We start from the raw sequence: 19,216 nt of genomic DNA, 5'->3' as shown, positions 1-19,216 counted from the left end.
TCAAAAGCACAGAATTAAGAACATTATAAATGCACATTTACTTCAATTAATCTGATGTTCACCATGAGTTCATTTTGCATAATATGAGATGCTGCAGTCCCCTTGTGCTAAGGTCTGACTTGCATATTGCGACTAAATGAGGCCCCTGGTAGCAAGTGGCTTATTACAAAGTCTTCTTATGATTCTATGTGCTGAGAATCGACAGCAAACCCCTGAAAGGGGACCGGATAAATTAAGAATTTGAAGTTGATTGCTCTGAAACTTTGCACATATCCTGTGTATTTTAATTCTACTGCTGGTATTATCACTGTTTGTCATATTAGGACAATTGGTTATCTTATAACTTTTTCCTCCCTTATAGCTTAGTAGTCAAACTTCGCTTGTGGGCTCTCTGACAGCTACTCCAGTTATTGCAAATGCGGTGCCCAGCTTCCAGGGAATTACAAGTCAGATCATAACTAATGCACAAGGACAGGTAAGTGGATTCCAGGTCTGAACTTGTTAAATTTGCGTCGTAATAAACATTCATTTATTGCATAGGAAAGTTAAACATAACTTAATGTTCTGACTAACTTTTGTATTAAATCTCAGTACATATTACGAGCAGTAAAAGTCACCCATGTTCGGGAAACTGCACAACCTGTTGAGAGATTGAGACCACATAAAAACCGAAGCATGACAAATAGCTGTTTTATTTATATGCATATAAACGGGAGACAAAAGTAGACATTGGGCCGCTCCAAAATGACGCTGGTAATCTAGTGATGGGAGACAAGGAAATAGCTGAGGAACTAAATAAGTACTTTGCGTCAGTCTTCACAGTAGAAGACATGAGTAATATCCCACCAATTCCGGAGAGTCAGGGGGCAGAGTTGAATATGGTAGCCATCACAAAGGAGAAAGTGCAAGAGAAACTAAGAGGTCTAAAAATTGATAAATCTCCGGGCCCAGATGGGCTACATCCTAGAGTTGTAAAGGAGATAGCTGAAGAAATAGTGGAGGCGTTAGTTATGATCTTTCAAAAGTCACTGGAGTCAGGGAAAGTCCCAGAGGATTGGAAAATCGCTGTTGTAACCCCCCTGTTCAAGAAGGGAACAAGGAAAAAGATGTAAAATTATAGGCCAATTAGCCGAACCTCGGTTGTTGGCAAGATTCTAGAATCCATTGTTAAGGATGAGATTTCTAAATTCTTGGAAGTGCAGGGTCGGATTAGGACAAGTCAGCATGGATTTAGTAAGGGGAGGTCGTGCCTGACAAACCTGTTAGAATTCTTTGAAGAGATAACAAATAGGTTAGACCAAGGAGAGCCAATGGATGTTATCTATCTTGACTTCCAAAAGGCCTTTGATAAGGTGCCTCACGGGAGACTGCTGAGTAAAATAAGGGCCCATGGTATTCGAGGCAAGGTACTAACAGGGATTGACGATTGGCTGTCAGGCAGGAGGCAGAGAGTTGGGATAAAAGGTTCTTTTTCGGAATGGTAACCGGTGATGAGTGGTGTCCCGCAGGGTTCAGTGTTGGGGCCACAGCTGTTCTCTTTATATATTAACGATCTAGATGACGGGACTGGGGGCATTCTGGCTAAGTTTGCCGATGATACAAAGATAGGTGGAGGGGCAGGTAGTATGGAGGAGGTGGGGAGGCTGCAGAAAGATTTAGACAGTTTAGGAGAGTGGTCCAAGAAATGGCTGATGAAATTCAACGTGGGCAAGTGCGAGGTCTTGCACTTTGGAAAAAAGAATAGAGGCATGGACTATTTTCTAAACGGTGACAAAATTCATAATGCTGAAGTGCAAAGGGACTTGGGAGTCCTAGTCCAGGATTCTCGAAAGGTAAACTTGCAGGTTGAGTCCGTAATTAAGAAATCAAATGCAATGTTGTCATTTATCTCAAGAGGCTTGGGGGGCAGAGTGCGGGGGGCAGAGTGCGGGTCTCTGGCACAGAGTCTGCCCCCCCGCACTCTGCCCCCCGCACTCTGCCCCCCGCACTCTGCCCCCCGCACTCTGCCCCCCGCACTCTGCCCCCCGCAGTCTGCCCCCCGCACTCTGCCCCCCGCACTCTGCCCCCCGCACTCTGCCCCACGCACTCTGCCCCCCGCACTCTGCCCCCCGCACTCTGCCCCCCGCACTCTGCCCCCCCACACTCTGCCCCCCCCCCCCACACTGCCCCCCCCCACACTGCCCCCCCGCACTCTGCCCCCCCGCACTCTGCCCCCCCGCACTCTGCCCCCCCGCACTCTGCCCCCCCGCACTCTGCCCCCCCGCACTCTGCCCCCCCGCACTCTGCCCCCCCGCACTCTGCCCCCCCGCACTCTGCCCCCCCGCACTCTGCCCCCCCGCACTCTGCCCCCCCGCACTCTGCCCCCCCGCACTCTGCCCCCCCGCACTCTGCCCCCCCGCACTCTGCCCCCCCGCACTCTGCCCCCCCGCACTCTGCCGCCCCGCACTCTGCCGCCCCGCACTCTGCCCCCCCGCACTCTGCCCCCCCGCACTCTGCCCCCCCGCACTCTGCCCCCCCGCACTCTGCCCCCCCGCACTCTGCCCCCCCGCACTCTGCCCCCCCGCACTCTGCCCCCCCGCACTCTGCCCCCCCGCACTCTGCCCCCCCGCACTCTGCCCCCCCGCACTCTGCCCCCCCGCACTCTGCCCCCCCGCACTCTGCCCCCCCGCACTCTGCCCCCCCGCACTCTGCCCCCCCGCACTCTGCCCCCCCGCACTCTGCCCCCCCGCACTCTGCCCCCCCGCACTCTGCCCCCCCGCACTCTGCCCCCCCGCACTCTGCCCCCCCGCACTCTGCCCCCCCGCACTCTGCCCCCCCGCACTCTGCCCCCCGCACTCTGCCCCCCGCACTCTGCCCCCCGCACTCTGCCCCCCGCACTCTGCCCCCCGCACTCTGCCCCCCGCACTCTGCCCCCCGCACTCTGCCCCCCGCACTCTGCCCCCCGCACTCTGCCCCCCGCACTCTGCCCCCCGCACTCTGCCCCCCCGCACTCTGCCCCCCCGCACTCTGCCCCCCCGCAGTCTGCCCCCCCGCAGTCTGCCCCCCCGCACTCTGCCCCCCCGCACTCTGCCCCCCCGCACTCTGCCCCCCCGCACTCTGCCCCCCCGCACTCTGCCCCCCCGCACTCTGCCCCCCCGCACTCTGCCCCCCCGCACTCTGCCCCCCGCACTCTGCCCCCCGCACTCTGCCCCCCGCACTCTGCCCCCCGCACTCTGCCCCCCGCACTCTGCCCCCCGCACTCTGCCCCCCGCACTCTGCCCCCCGCACTCTGCCCCCCGCACTCTGCCCCCCGCACTCTGCCCCCCGCACTCTGCCCCCCGCACTGTGCCCCCCGCACTGTGCCCCCCGCACTGTGCCCCCCGCACTGTGCCCCCCGCACTCTGCCCCCCCGCACTCTGCCCCCCCGCACTCTGCCCCCCCGCACTCTGCCCCCCCGCACTCTGCCCCCCGCCCGCACTCTGCCCCCCCGCACTCTGCCCCCCGCACTCTGCCCCCCGCACTCTGCCCCCCGCACTCTGCCCCCCGCACTCTGCCCCCCGCACTCTGCCCCCCGCACTCTGCCCCCCCGCACTCTGCCCCCCCGCACTCTGCCCCCCCGCACTCTGCCCCCCCGCACTCTGCCCCCCCGCACTCTGCTTCCCCGCACTCTGCTTCCCCGCACTCTGCCCCCCGCACTCTGCCCCCCGCACTCTGCCCCACCGCACTCTGCCCCCCCGCACTCTGCCCCCGGCACTCTGCCCCCCGCACTCTGCCCCCCGCACTCTGCCCCCCGCACTCTGCCCCCCGCACTCTGCCCCCCGCACTCTGCCCCCCGCACTCTGCCCCCCGCACTCTGCCTCCCGCACTCTGCCCCCCGCACTCTGCCCCCCGCACTCTGCCCCCCGCACTCTGCCCCCCGCACTCTGCCCCCCGCACTCTGCCCCCCGCACTCTGCCCCCCGCACTCTGCCCCCCGCACTCTGCCCCCCGCACTGTGCCCCCCGCATTGTGCCCCCCGCATTGTGCCCCCCGCACTGTGCCCCCCGCACTCTGCCCCCGCACTCTGCCCCCGCACTCTGCCCCCGCACTCTGCCCCCGCACTCTGCCCCCGCACTCTGCCCCCGCACTCTGCCCCCCGCACTCTGCCCCCCGCACTCTGCCCCCCGCACTCTGCCCCCCGCACTCTGCCCCCCGCACTCTGCCCCCCGCACTCTGCCCCCGCACTCTGCCCCCGCACTCTGCCCCCGCACTCTGCCCCCGCACTCTGCCCCCCGCACTCTGCCCCCCGCACTCTGCCCCCCGCACTCTGCCCCCCGCACTCTGCCCCCCGCACTCTGCCCCCCGCACTCTGCCCCCCGCACTCTGCCCCCCGCACTCTGCCCCCCGCACTCTGCCCCCCGCACTCTGCCCCCCGCACTCTGCCCCCCGCACTCTGCCCCCCGCACTCTGCCCCCCGCACTCTGCCCCCCGCACTCTGCCCCCCGCACTCTGCCCCCCGCACTCTGCCCCCCGCACTCTGCCCCCCCGCACTCTGCCCCCCCGCACTCTGCTGCCGCACTCTGCCCTCCGCACTCTGCCCTCCGCACTCTGCCCTCCGCACTCTGCCCTCCGCACTCTGCCCTCCGCACTCTGCCCCCCCGCACTCTGCCCCCCCGCACTCTGCCCCCCCGCACTCTGCCCCCCCGCACTCTGCCCCCCCGCACTCTGCCCCCCCGCACTCTGCCCCCCCGCACTCTGCCCCCCCGCACTCTGCCCCCCCGCACTCTGCCCCCCCGCACTCTGCCCCCCCCGCACTCTGCCCCCCCCGCACTCTGCCCCCCCGCACTCTGCCCCCCCCGCACTCTGCCCCCCCGCACTCTGCCCCCCCGCACTCTGCCCATCCGCACTCTGCCCCCCGCACTCTGCCCCCTGCACTCTGCGGTTACAGCTGGTGAGGGATAGAAACTGGGGCCATGAGAAATACTCAAGTGGTAAAGGTAAAGGTGATCTGATGGGAGACAATAAGGAGAGTGTACCTCAGATTAAAAAATAAATCGAGGAGGGTGGAAAAGAAATGAAAAGTTTCAGATGTTTTCACTGTAATAAACTAGGCCATGTAAAGTCACAGTGTTGGTGGTTGAAGAAAAGCACAGGGAAAGCTGATGTGGTAAAACAGGATCAGACAGTGGGGTTTGTTAGAGTGGTAAAGGAAAGCCCAAGTGAAGCGAAGGAAGTGCAAATGATTGTACAGCCTGTTCAAGAAGTAATTGTTAAGAAGGTGCCAGATGTCTTTGAATTTACTTATGTGAGTAAAGTTTACTCATGTGTATCAGGAGGAGCAGGTTACGAAGTCACAATTTTAAGAGATACAGGGGCTAGTCAATCTTAAATGGTAAGAGATGAGGAATTATGTAGTTTGGGAAGAATGTTCCCAGAAAAGGTGGTGATATGTGGAATTCAGGGTGAGAGGAGTAGCGTTCCATTATATAAGGTAAGGTTGGAAAGTCCAGTGAAGAGTGGTGAAGTGGGAGTAGGAGTAATAGATAAACTATCTTGTCCAGGAATACAGTTTATCTTGGATAATGATATAGCTGGATCGCAGGTGGGAGTGATGCCTACTGTGGTTGATAAGCCAGTGGAAAATCAGACAACTGAAGGGTTGAAGGACGAATACCCTGGGATTTTTCCGGATTGTGTCGTAACAAGGTCGCAAAGTCACAGGTTAAGACAAGAGGAGAAATCAAAGAGTGAAGATGAAGTTGAAGTGCAATTATCAGAAACGTTTTCGATCAGATGGTTGAAAAAGAACAAGAACAGGTGGAGGATGAGGCGGATATTTTTAGTTCAGGAAAATTGGCGGAGTTACAACAGAAAGATGTAGAAATAAAACAGATATATCAGAAAGCATACACGGAAGAGGAATCTAAGAGTACACCAGTGTTATTACCGTAAAAGTGACGCCTTGATCAGAAAATGGAGACCTGTGCACATGCAGGCAGATGAAAAGTGGGCAGACGTTCATCAAGTAGTATTGCCGGTCGGGTATAGAAAGGAGGTGTTGCGAGTTGCACATGAGGTACCAGTGGGAGGTCATTTGGGAATAAGGAAAACTCAAGCTAAAATCCAGAAACATTTTTATTGGCCTGGAGTACATAACAATGCAGTTAAATTTTGTCAATCTTGTCACACATGTCAAGTGATAGGGAAACCTCAAGCATTGACAAAACCAGCGCCCTTAATACCCATTCCAGCATTTGAGGAACCTTTTACAAGGGTCCTAATTGATGGTGTAGTACCGCTTCCTAAAACAAAAAGTGGAAATCAATATCTTTTGACTATAATGGATGTGTCTACTGGGTTTCCAGAGGCCATTCCAGTATGTAATATTACAGCTAAAAAGATTGTGGAGGAGTTACTTAATTTCTTTACTAGATATGGACTACCCACAGAAATTCAATCGGATCAAGGATCGAATTTTACTTCAAAGTTATTCAAAGAAGTTATGGATAGATTCGGGATAAAACAATTTAAATCAACTGCGTACCATCCAGAATCGCAGGGAGCGTTAGAAAGGTGGCATCAGACATTAAAGACAATGTTGAGGGCGTATTGTCAAGATTATCCAGAGGATTGGGATAAATGAATCCCATTCGTATTGTTTGCAATTAGGGATGCACCTAATGAGTCTACCAAATTTAGTCCTTTTGAACTAATTTTTGGTCATGAGGTAAGAGGACCACTTAAATTGATTAAGGAAAAATTGGTGGGTGAGAAATCGGAAATTACACATTGGATTACGTGTCAAATTTTAGGGAACGATTAAATAGAGCAGGTGAATTGGCAAGACAACATTTAAAAGTTGCACAAAATGTGATGAAACGGGTAGCGGACAAGAATTCCAAAGTTCGTAGTTTTGCCAGTGGGGATAAAGTTTTAGTGTTGTTACCAGTAGTAGGGGAGCCTTTAAAAGCTAGGTTTTGTGGACCGTATCAGATTGAAAGGAAATTAAGTGAGGTGAATTATGTGGTAAAAACACCAGATAGAAGGAAGACTCACCGAGTGTGTCATGTGAATATGCTCAAAAGGTACTTTGAAAGGGAAGGAGAGAAAAAGGAGGTTTTAATGATTCTACCTCAAAGTGACGAACCAAATCCAGATGACTGTGAATTTGACATACCTCAAATTAAATTGGAAAATGAGGATGTTCTTAAAAAGTGGGATAAATTGGGATATCACATGGTTAAGTTTGTCGAGATAAATTAGGAAGTACTAATATGACGTAGATGTGGGAAATGCTGTTCCTCTCAAACAACAGCCATATAGACTTAATCCTTTAAAATTTGCACAGGTTAACATAGAGATTGAGAGTATGCTGAAGAATGGCATAATTGAAGTGGGTTGCAGCCAATGGAGCTCACCCATAGTGATGGTACCTAAACCAGACGGTACCCAACGGTTGTGTGTGGACTATCGAAAGGTGAATGCAGTTACAAGAATGGACTCTTATCATATCCCGCGTTTGAAGGATTTCATTGAGAAATTGGGACAATCTGCTTTTATTTACAACTTCCAGACATGGAAAGAACATTTAAAACATCGTATGGAGTTCTTCGATCGACTTCAGCTGGCGGGTTTGGTGATGAACCTAGCCGAAAGTGAATTTGGAGTGGCCCGAATCACTTTCCTTGCGAAGTTTCCGATACCCTCAAGACGAAGGGAAATAATGTGATTTCTTAGCGTGAATGGCTTTGATCGAACATTTGTGCAAAAGATTTGTAGCGTGGTTGCTCCAATGATGGAATTGCTGAAGAAACAGCGGACTTTCAACAGGCATTTGACTGCCTGAAAGCTGAGATCACCAATGCTCCTGTATTGGAGAATTGCAAGGGACTCTGTGGTCAGATTGAACTAAATTACCTGATTCTAAAGAGAATTGCCGAGGAGTAGAGGAATGGATGGATCGTGCAGAGACTTTGTTCAAAGAGACTGTCAATCGAGAAGGATTTTCGTTGGAGGAAGAAGAACAAAGAGAAATGGACTATATTATTATACTTGTTTGCGTGTGTTGTTTTTTTTTGTGAAACGAAAAACTATTTTTACTGTGTACATTTCATAGTGGATGGTGCAAAAGTGAAAAATGAAGTTTTTAAAAAATATATATTTATTAAAGTTTTTAAACACAATTTTTCTCCCTTACAAACAAACCCCCCCCCCGCAACAAAATAAAAACGAGAAATTGCGCAGAGCAAGATATATACATGGCAAAATGGTATATTTACACAGCTTTGTACACTGGCCCTCACCCGTACGTGCTAGTTTCCCCAACCCTTCATGTTATCTCTTGCTCATCCACCCTCCCAGGCAGTCCCCCCTTCCCACCCCCCCCTCTCCCCCTCCCTCCCAGGACATCCCCCCCCCCCACCCAAGGTTGCTGCTGCTGCTGACTGACCTTCCTCTAACGCTCCGCGAGATAGTCTAGGAACGGTTGCCACCACCTGTAGAACCCCTGCGCAGACCCTCTCAAGGCGAACTTAATCCTCTCCAACTCTATGAACCCAGCCATATCATTTATCCAGGCCTCCAGGCTGGGGGGCTTCGCCTCCTTCCACATTAGCAAGATCCTTCGCCGGGCTACTCGGGACGCAAAGGCCAGAATGCCGGCCTCTTTCGCCTCCTGCACTCCCAGTTCGTCCACTACTCCAAATATTGCTAGCCCCCAGCTTGGCTTGACCCGGACTTTCACCACCTGAGATATTGCTCCTACCACTCCTCTCCAGAACCCCTCCAGTGCCGGGCATGACCAAAACATATGGACATGGTTCGCCGGGCTCCCTGAGCACCTTCCACATCTGTCCTCTACCCCAAAGAACCTACTCAACCTCGCCCCCGTCAAGTGCGCTCTGTGGACCACCTTAAATTGTATCAGGCTGAGCCTGGCACACGAGGAGGAGGAATTAACCCTACCTAGGGCATCAGCCCACAAACCTTCCTCGATCTCCTCCCCCAGCTCCTCCTCCCATTTACCCTTCAACTCTTCTACCAGCGCTTCCCCCTCTTCTTTCAACTCCTGGTGTATTTCCGACACCTTGCCCTCCCCGACCCATGCACCCGAGATCACCCTATCTTGAACTTCTTGTGCCGGGAGCAACGGGAATTCCCTCACCTGTCGCCTCACAAAAGCCCTCACCTGCATATATCTAAAGGCATTTCCCGGGTGGTAACTCAAACTTCTCCTCCAGTGCCCCTAGGCTCGCAAACGTCCCGTCGATGAACAGGTCCCCCATTCATCCAATCCCCGCCCGATGCCAGCTCTGGAAACCCCGTCCATCTTCCCCGGGACAAACCGGTGGTTATCCCTGATCGGGGACCACACCGATGCTCCCATTGCACCCCTGTGCCGTCTCCACTGGCCCCAGATCCTTAGCGTTGCCGCCACCACCGGGCTCGTGGTATACTTTGTCGGCGAGAGCGGCAGCGGTGCCGTCACCAACACCCCCAGGCTCGTTCCTTTACAGGACGCCATCTCCATCCTCTTCCATGCCGCCCCCTCTCCCTCCATAACCCACTTGCGGATCATCGCCACATTTGCTGCCCAGTAGTAGCTCCCCAGGTTTGGCAGCGCCAACCCTCCTTGGTCCCAACTGCGTTCCAGGAACCCTCTCCTTACTCTCGGGGTCTTATTCGCCCACACAAGCCCCATAATACTCTCTTAAAAAAGGCCTTAGTGATCACGATGGGAAGGCACTGAAACACAAACAGAAACCTCGGAAGGACCACCATTTTGACCGACTGCACTCTACCCGCCAGCGAGAGTGGTAACATGTCCCATCTTTTGAAATCCTTCTCCATTTGCTCCACCAACCTCGTCAGATTCAGTTTATGTAGGGTCCCCCAACTCCTGGCTATCTGGATCCCCAGATACTGAAAGCTCCCCTCCGCCCTCCTCAGCGGTAGGCCCCCTATCCCTCTTTCTTGGTCCCCCACCTGTAATACAAAGAGCTCACTCTTCCCTACATTGAGCTTATAGCCCGAAAACTCCCCAAACTCCCTTAGAGTCTTCATGACCTCCACCATCCCCTTCATTGGATCCGCCACGTACAGCAACAGGTCATCCGCATATAGCGACACCCGATGCTCTTCTCCCCCTCGGACCACCCCCCTCCATTTATTAGACTCCCTCAATGACATGGCCAATGGTTCGATCGCCAATGCGAACAACAGGGGGGACAGGGGGCACCCCTGCCTCGTCCCTCGGTACAGTCGAAAGTACTCCGACCTCCGCCGGTTCGTCACTACACTCGCCATCGGGGCTCTGTAAAGGAGCTTAACCGAATTGATAAACCCTACCCCAAACCCAAACCTACGCAGCACCTCCCAGAGGTACTCCCACTCTACTCGGTCAAAGGCCTTCTCCGCGTCCATAGCTGCAACTATCTCCGCCTCTCCCTCCTCCGATGGCATCATTATCACGTTTAAGAGCCGCCGCACATTGGTGTTTAGTTGCCTGCCCTTTACAAATCCCGTCTGGTCCTCGTGGATTACCCCCGGGACACAGTCCTCGATCCTCGTGGCCAGCACTTTTGCCAGCAACTTTGCATCCACATAGAGGAGCGAGATCGGCCTGTACGATCCACATTGCAGTGGGTCCTTGTCCCGCTTTAGGATCAAAGAAATTGTCGCTTACGACATTGTCGGGGGCAGGGTCCCCTCCTCTCTTGCCTCATTAAAGGTCCTCACCAGTAGCGGGGCCAACAGGTCTGCGTACTTCCTGTAGAACTCCACCGGGAATCCGTCCGGTCCCGGGGCCTTCCCGCCTGCATGCTCCCCAAACCCTTGCTCAGCTCCTCCAACCCAATTGGTGCCCCCAAACCAGCCACCTCTTGCTCCTCCACCCTCGGGAATCTCAGCTGATCTATGAATCGTCTCATCCCCTCTTCCCCCGCTGGGGGCTGGGATCTGTACAGCTCTTCATAAAAGGCCTTGAATACCTCGTTTATTTTCGTCGCACTCCGAACCGTGGCTCCCCTTCCATCTTTGACTCCCCCTATTTCCCTCGCTGCCATCCTCTTACGGAGCTGGTGTGCCAGCATCCGACTAGCCTTTTCCCCATACTCGTAGGTCGCCCCCTGCGCTTTCCTCCACTGTGCCTCCGCCTTCCCTCTGGTCAACAGGTCAAACTCCGTCTGGAGCCGTCGTCTTTCCCCAAGTAATCTTTCCTCCGGGGCCTCTGCGTATCTCCTGTCCACTCTCAAAATCTCCCCCACTAACCTCTCCCTTTCCATACCCTCTGTCTTCTCCCTATGAGCCCTAATGGAAATTAGCTCTCCCCTGATCACCGCCTTCAACGCCTCCCATACCACCCCCACCCGCACCTCCCCGTTGTCGTTGGCCTCCAAGTACCTTTCGATACACCCCCTCACCTTCCCACACACCACCTCATCCGCCAGCAGTCCCACATCCAGCCGCCACAACGGGCGTTGGTCCCTCTCCTCTCCCAGCTCCAGTTCCACCCAGTGCGGGGCATGGTCCGAAACGGCTATAGCCGAATACTCCGTCCCCTCCACCCTCGGGATGAGCGCCCTACCCAGAACAAAGAAATCTATCCGGGAGTAGGCTTTGTGTACATGGGAGAAGAAAGAAAATTCCCTGGCCTGCGGCCTTGCAAACCGCCATGGGTCCACTCCCCCCATCTGATCCATAAACCCCCTAAGTACCTTGGCCGCCGCCGGCCTCTTTCCAGTCCTTGATTTGGAGCGGTCCAGTGCTGGATCCAACACTGTATTGAAGTCCCCTCCCATTATCAGGCCTCCTATCTCCAGGTCCGGAATGCGCCCCAACATGCGCTTCATGAATCCTGCATCATCACAGTTCGGGGCGTATACGTTTACCAACACCACCCACGTCCCTTGCAGCCTACCGCTCACCATTACATATCGCCCTCCATTGTCCACTACAATAGTCTTGGCCTCAAATGACACCCGCTTTCCCACCAATGTTGCCACCCCTCTATTCTTCGCGTCCAGTCCCGAGTGGAATACCTGTCCTACCCATCCCTTTCTTAACCTGACCTGGTCCGCCACCTTCAGGTGTGTCTCTTGGAGCATGGCCACGTCTGCCTTCAGTCCCTTTAAGTGCGCGAACACTCGAGCCCTCTTCACCGGCCCATTCAGGCCCCTCACATTCCACGTCATCAGCCGGATTGGAGGGGCTCTCACCCCCCCCCCCCCCCCCCCAACGCCCCGCCGACTAGCCATCTCCTTTTCTGGGCCAGTCCCGTGTCCACGCCTCCCTCACCCTCCAGTCCCCCAGAGGGGGGACCCCCGTCCCGACCACCTCTTCTGTGTCCCATTCCCTTATGGCCAGTGCAGCAGCAACCCTTTTTCCCCCCCCCTCCCCTCCCCCCCCGCCAGACCCCTGTCTAGCTTTTTTGCTCTCCCCATGTCACTCCTGTAAGTCAGCTGACGCCTGTTGACCCCGGCTTCCCCCGCCGTCCCATTGACCTCCCCGCGTGGGAGTCTCCCAATCCATATGCATTCCTTCGTTCCCCTTCCCGCCTTTCTTCCCGCGCGTGGGAAAAAACCCCGCGCTTTCCAAAGCCCGCTCCGTCCCCTCTGGCGCAGCTCCTGTCGCGGCCTTGTCTCTCTCCCCCAGCCCATGTAACATTTCCTGCGCGTGATTGACCCCCTATATACAACAACCATCACACATCAAACCCCAAAACATCCCCCCCACCCTCACAAACCCTCAGTTGGAGTCCAACTTTTCGGCTTGTACAAAGGTCCACGCCTCTTCAGGCGTTTCAAAGTAATAGTGTTGGCCCTTGTATGTGACCCACAGTTGCGCTGGCTGCAGCATTCCGAATTTCGCTTCTTTCCGGTACAACGCCGCTTTGGCCCGGTTGAAACCCGCTCTCCACTTTGCAACCTCCGTGCTCCAGTCCGGGTATATTCGGATCTCTGCATTGTCCCACTTACTGCTCCGCTCCTTCTTGGCCCATCTCAGGACCCACTCTCTGTCCGTGAACCGGTGGAATCTCACCACCATCGCCCTTGGCGGCTCATTTGCCTGGGGCTTCTTCGCCAGCACCCGATGTGCCCCGTCCAACTCCAGCGGCCTCGAAGGGGCCTTCGTGCCCATCATCGCCTCGAGCATCGTGCTCACGTATGCCCCAGCATCGGCCCCCCCCACTCCCTCAGGGAGACCCAGGATTCGCAGATTCTTTCTCCTCGACCTGTCCTCCAGGTCTTCGAGTCTTCCCGCCCACCTCTTGTGTAGCGCCTCGTTCTGCTCCACTCTCACCGCCAGGCCCACGAGCTCGTCCTCGTTCTGACTGACTCTTTTCTGTACCTCCTGGATCTTAGCTTCGTGGGCCTTCTGGGTGATCCCGAGTCCTTCAATTGCCGAAAGCATAGGCGCCAACATCTCCTTGCGCATCTCCTCGCGCTGCTCCTCGAAGCAGCTCCCCTTTGTCCCTGGCCGCCGCCATTTTGTTTTCTTCCCCTCGCCTCTCCCGTTGCTCCAGTGCCGCTCCTTTGGCCGTTACACTTCTGGTCCGTTTCATAGAAGTTGGAGGGGGACTTCTCTCTTCCCTTCCCCACGGGCTGCGTCAAATAAACATTTTTTTAAAAAAAGTTCCATTGGGGCTCCTCTAACGAGCCCGAAAGTCCGTGGTAGCGGGAGCTGCTGAATCGTGCGGCTTAGCTCCGCATAGCCACAACTGGAAGTCTCGAGAGGGAATCCTTTTGGCAGTGGTCGCTTCACCAGTCTGCCCCAAAAAGTCTATGGAAACGCCTGAAAAGGGTCTGGGAGTCCGTTCCTGACGGGAGCTGCCGAATGCGCGACCTACTCCTCCATGGCCGCCACCGGAAGCCTCGTCCCTGCTTCTTCAATGGCCTTGGTAGATCTTTTCACAGTTGTTCCCTGTGCTGCTAGAATTCACCTTTGATAGCGTCAAGTCAGATTGCAGCTTTAAGCTTGCCCTTCCCCCGCCTGCATGCTGGAAGAGGCCCTGTTTATCCTGTTGCAGCCAAATCTTTTACTGTTTCTGCCGGGTCTGGTAGCCAAAAGACATAACATTCCTGGGGGACACTGTCAGGGGAATGCTGCAGTCTTCTTCCCACACCGGAAAATGTCAAACAAATGCCGTGGGGGCCCTGTAAAAGAGCCCAAAAGTCCGTTCCAAGCGGGAGCTACCGAATATGCGACCTCGCTCTGCATAGCCGCACCCGGAAGTCAAAACCATCTTGAAGTTGATGGGGTTTTTTTTTCTTGGGGGAGGTGTCATGTGAGAGTACCTTTAAGAAATGGATGTTTAAGCAATGTATCTTTAAGAAAACAGTGATGTCAGAGAGTGGGTGGAGCTGAGCTCAGTTCAGCCATTTTTGAAGTTTCAGTTTTGTGGAAAAGAGCTTGGTGTGTGTCTGTGTTTTGCTGAGAGCAGCTAAAGGTACCTAGCTGTTTTGCTGTGAGCTGCTTAAAAGGAGAAAGCCAGTTTGAGACAGCAGCTTGAGAAGCTCTGGTTTGCTGTGAGTTGCTTGAAGGGAGAAAGTCAGTTTGAAAAGGCAGCTTGGGCGTGTCTGTGTGTTTCCAGAGAGCTGCAAGAAGAAAATCAAGGTGCTGGAGCTGAAGTCACCCAAGCTGATATATCTCTGCCATAAAACAGAAAATATATATATTCTGTGACCTGGTGTGTTACTGTTTTGAAGGTTTGAAGCCTTTTGGATGTTTGAAGGAACATTTTGAGGGATTGTTTGGTGTTAGAACAAAGAACAAAGAAATGTACAGCACAGGAACAGGCCCTTCGGCCCTCCAAGCCCGTGCCGACCATGCTGCCCGACTAAACTACAATCTTCTACACTTCCTGGGTCCGTATCCCTCTATTCCCATCCTATTCATGTATTTGTCAAGATGCCCCTTAAATGTCACTATTGTCCCTGCTTCCAACACCTCCTCCGGTAGCGAGTTCCAGGCACCCACTACCCTCTGCGTAAAAAACTTGCCTCGTACATCTACTCTAAACCTTGCCCCTCGCACCTTCAACCTATGCCCCCTAGTAATTGACCCCTCTACCCTGGGGAAAAGCCTCTGACTATCCACTCTGTCTCTGCCCCTCATAATTTTGTAGACCCCTATCAGGTCTCCCCTCAACCTCCGTCGTTCCAGTGAGAACAAACCGAGTTTATTCAACCGCTCCTCATAGCTAATGCCCACCATACCAGGCAACATTCTGGTAAATCTCTTCTGCACCCTCTCTAAAGCCTCCACATCCTTCTGGTAGTGTGGCGACCAAAATTGAACACTATACTCCAAGTGTGGCCTAACTAAGGTTCTATACAGCTGCAACATGACTTGCCAATTCTTATACTCAATGCCCCGGCCAATGAAGGCAAGCATGCCGTATGCCTTCTTGACTACCTTCTCCACCTGTGTTGCCCCTTTCAGTGACCTGTGGACTTGTACATCGAGATCTCTCTGACTTTCAATACTGTTGAGGGTTCTACCATTCACTGTATATTCCCCACCTGCATTAGACCTTCCAAAATGCATTACCTCATATTTGTCCGGATTAAACCCCATCTGCCATCTCTCCGCCCAAGTCTCCAAACAATCTAAATCCTGCTGTATCCTCAGACAGTCCTCATGGCTATCCGCAATTCCACGAACCTTTGTGTCGTCTGCAAACTTACTAATCAGACCAGTTACATTTTCCTCCAAATCATTTATATATACTGCAAACAGCAAAGGTCCCAGCACTGATCCCTGCGAAACACCACTGGTCACAGCCCTCCAATTAGAAAAGCATCCTTCCATTGCTACTCTCTGCCTTCTATGACCTAGCCAGTTCTGTATCCACCTTGCCAGCTCAACCCTGATCCCATGTGACTTCACCTTTTGTACTAGTCTACCATGAGGGACTTTGTCAAAGACCTTACTGAAGTCCATAGAGACAACATCCACTGCCCTACCTGCATCAATCATCTTTGTATGGATACAGAACTGGCTAGGTCATAGAAGGCAGAGAGTAGCAATGGAAGGATGCTTTTCTGATTGGAGGGCAGTGACTAGTGGTGTTCCGCAGGGATTAGTGCTGGGACCTTTGCTGTTTGTAGTATATATAAATGATTTGGAGGAAAATGTAACTGGTCTGATTAGTAAGTTTGCGGACGACACAAAGGTTGGTGGAATTGCGGATAGCGATGAAGACGGTCAGAGGATACAGCAAGATTTAGATCGTTTGGAGACTTGGGCGGAGACATGGCAGATGGAGTTCAAATGTGAAATAATGCATTTTGGAAGAGAATATACAGGTAGGGACTATACAGTGAATGGTAGAACCCTCAAGAGTATTGACAGTCAGAGAGATCGAGGTGTACAGGATACAGTCTCCCTCCGGGTTGTGAATCTATGGAATTCCTTGCCTAGTGAAGCAGTAGAGGCTCCTTCATTAAATGATCCGGGTGCCAGATCCAGGAGGGAGACTGTATCTTGTCGGCCATCGCGGGTTAAGAACAACAAGAACAAAGAAAATTACAGCCCAGGAACAGGCCCTTCGGCCCTCCCAGCCTGTGCCGATCCAGATCCTTTATCTAAACCTGTCTTCTATTTTCCAAGGATCTACTTCCCTCTGTTCCCCGCCCGTTCATATATCTGTCTAGATGCATCTTAAAAGATGCTATCGTGCCCGCCTCGACCACCTCCGCTGGCAAAGCGTTCCAGGCACCCACCACCCTCTGCGTAAAAAACTTTCCACGCACATCTCCCTTAAACTTTCCCCCTCTCACCTTGAAATCGTGACCCCTTGTAATTGACACCCCCACTCTTGGAAAAAGCTTGTTGCTATCCACCCTGTCCATACCTCTCAATTTTGTAGACCTCAATCAGGTCCCCCCTCAACCTCCGTCTTTGCAACAAAAACAATCCTAATCTACTCAACCTTTCTTCATAGCTAGCACCCTCCATAAAGGCAACATCCTGGTGAACCTCCTCTGCACCCTCTCTAAAGCATCCACATCCTTCTGGTAATGTGGCGACCAGAACTGCACGCAGTATTCCAAATGTGGCCTAACCAAAGTCCTATACAACTGTAACATGATCTACTGACTCTTGTACTCAATCCCCCATCCGATGAAGGCAAGCATGCTGTATGCCTTCTTGACCACTCTATCGACCTGCGTTGCCACCTTCAGGGTACAATGGACCTGAACTCTCTGTACATCAATTTTCCCCAGGACTCTTCCATTGACCGTATAGCCTGCTCTTGAATTTGATCTTCCAAAATGCATCACCTCGCATTTGCCTGGATTGAACTCCATCTGCCATTTCTCTGCCCAACTCACCAATCTATCTATATTTTGCTGTATTCTCTGACAGTCCTCCTCGATATCTGCAACTCCACCAATCTTAGTATCATCTGCAAACTTGCTAATCAGACCATCCAGACCTTCATCCAGATCATTTATGTATATCACAAACAACAGTGGTCCGAGCACGGATCCCTGTGGAACACCACTAGTCACCTTTCTCCATTTTGAGACACTCCCTTCCACCACTACTCTCTGTCTCCTGTTGCCCAGCCAGTTCTTTACCCATCTAGCTAGTACACCCTGAACCCCATCCGACTTCACTTTTTCCATCAACCTGCCATGGGAAACTTTATCAAACGCCTTATTGAAGTCCATGTATATGACATCTACAGCCCTTCCCTCATCAATTACCTTTGTCACTTCCTCAAATAATTCTATTAGGTTTGTAAGACTTGACCTTCCCTGCACAAAACCATGCTGCCTATCACTGATGAGTCTATTTTCTTCCAAATGTGAATCGATCCTATCCCTCAGTATCTTCTCCAACAGTTTGCCTACCACTGACGTCAAGCTCACAGGTCTATAATTCCCTGGATTATCCCTGCTGCCCTTCTTAAACAAAGGGACAACATTAGCAATTCTCCAGTCCTCCGGGACCTCCCCCGTGCTCAAGGATGCTGCAAAGATATCTGTTAAGGCCCCAGCTATTTTGTCCCTCGCTTCCCTCAGTAACCTGGGATAGATCCCATCCAGACCTGGGGACTTGTCCACCTTAATGCCTTTTAGAATACCCAAAACCTCCCCCTTCCTTTTGCCGACTTGACCTCGAGTATTTAAACATCCATCCCTCGCCTCAACATCCGTCATGTCCCTCTCCTTGGTGAATACCGATGCAAAGTACTCATTAAGAATCTCACCCATTTCCTCTGACTCCACGCATAAATTCCCTCTTTTGTCTTTGAGTGGGCCAATCCTTTCTCTCGTTACCCTCTTGCTCCTTATATACGAATAAAAGGCTTTGGGATTTTCCTTAACCCTGTTAGCCAAAGATATTTCATGACCCCTTTTAGCCCTCTTTATTGCGCGTTTGAGATTTGTCCTACTTTCCCGATATTCCTCCAAAGCTTCATCAGATTTAAGTCGCCTAGATCTTATGTATGCTTCTTTTTTCATCTTAGCTAGTCTCACACTTCCACCCGTCATCCATGGTTCCCTAATCTTGCCATTTCTATCCCTCATTTTCACAGGGACATGTCTGTCCTGCACTCTAATCAACCTTTCCTTACAAGACTCCCACATTTTAAATGTAGATTTACCCTTAAACAGCTGCTCCCAATCCACATTCCCTAGCTCCTGCCGAATTTTGTTATACTTGGCCTTTCCCCAATTTCGCACTCTTCCTTTAGGACCACTCTCGTCTTTGTCCATGAGTATTCTAAAACTTACGGAATTGTGATCGCTATTCCCAAAGTAATCACCGACTGAAACTTCAACCACCTGGCCGCGATCATTCCCCAGTACCAGGTCCAGTATGGCCCCTTCCCGAGTTGGACTATTTACATACTGCTCTAAAAAAAAGTCTCCTGGATGCTCCTTACAAATTCTGCTCCATCTACACTTTAAACAAAGGTTCTACTTGTAGGTACCTGCAGCTCGAGCTTGTTAATTAGTTTATTGGATTAGGCCAGTTTTCAGAGGCTAGATTCACAGTATAAAAGTGATCCACCTACAGTGCAGACTTTGTTTGCACTGAGTGCTGAATTTTGTGCATTTGAGTGCTATAGTGAGAGTTTGGTGACTGAGGGAGTGCTGAATTTGAGTGCATTTGAGTGCTATCGTGAGAGTTTGGTGACTGAGGGAGTTAAGTGAGGAGGTAGTAAGGTGCTCCTTTCATTTTGTTTCCTACATTTCCGCAAAGAGCGAGAAGGGAGCCAGGAGTTTACAGTGAGTGCAGCC

At 52.9% G+C, this 19,216-nt stretch overlaps 1 protein-coding gene across 1 annotated transcript in view; it reads left to right on the top strand.

The window, feature by feature from the left end:
- The window catches only part of pou6f1 (POU class 6 homeobox 1), an 884,787-nt gene that overhangs the window by 398,573 nt on the left and 466,998 nt on the right, over positions 1–19,216 (top strand). Inside the window, exon 7 of the mRNA XM_072493696.1 lies at positions 362–475. Coding sequence (XP_072349797.1) covers positions 362–475 — 114 coding nt within the window. The remainder of the gene's footprint in view (positions 1–361; positions 476–19,216) is intronic.

Source organism: Scyliorhinus torazame, chromosome X (assembly GCF_047496885.1).
Source record: "Scyliorhinus torazame isolate Kashiwa2021f chromosome X, sScyTor2.1, whole genome shotgun sequence".
NCBI lineage: Eukaryota > Metazoa > Chordata > Chondrichthyes > Carcharhiniformes > Scyliorhinidae > Scyliorhinus > Scyliorhinus torazame.
The sequence above is the reverse complement of the archived record's forward strand: the minus strand, read 5'-3'. Positions and strand labels throughout refer to the sequence as shown.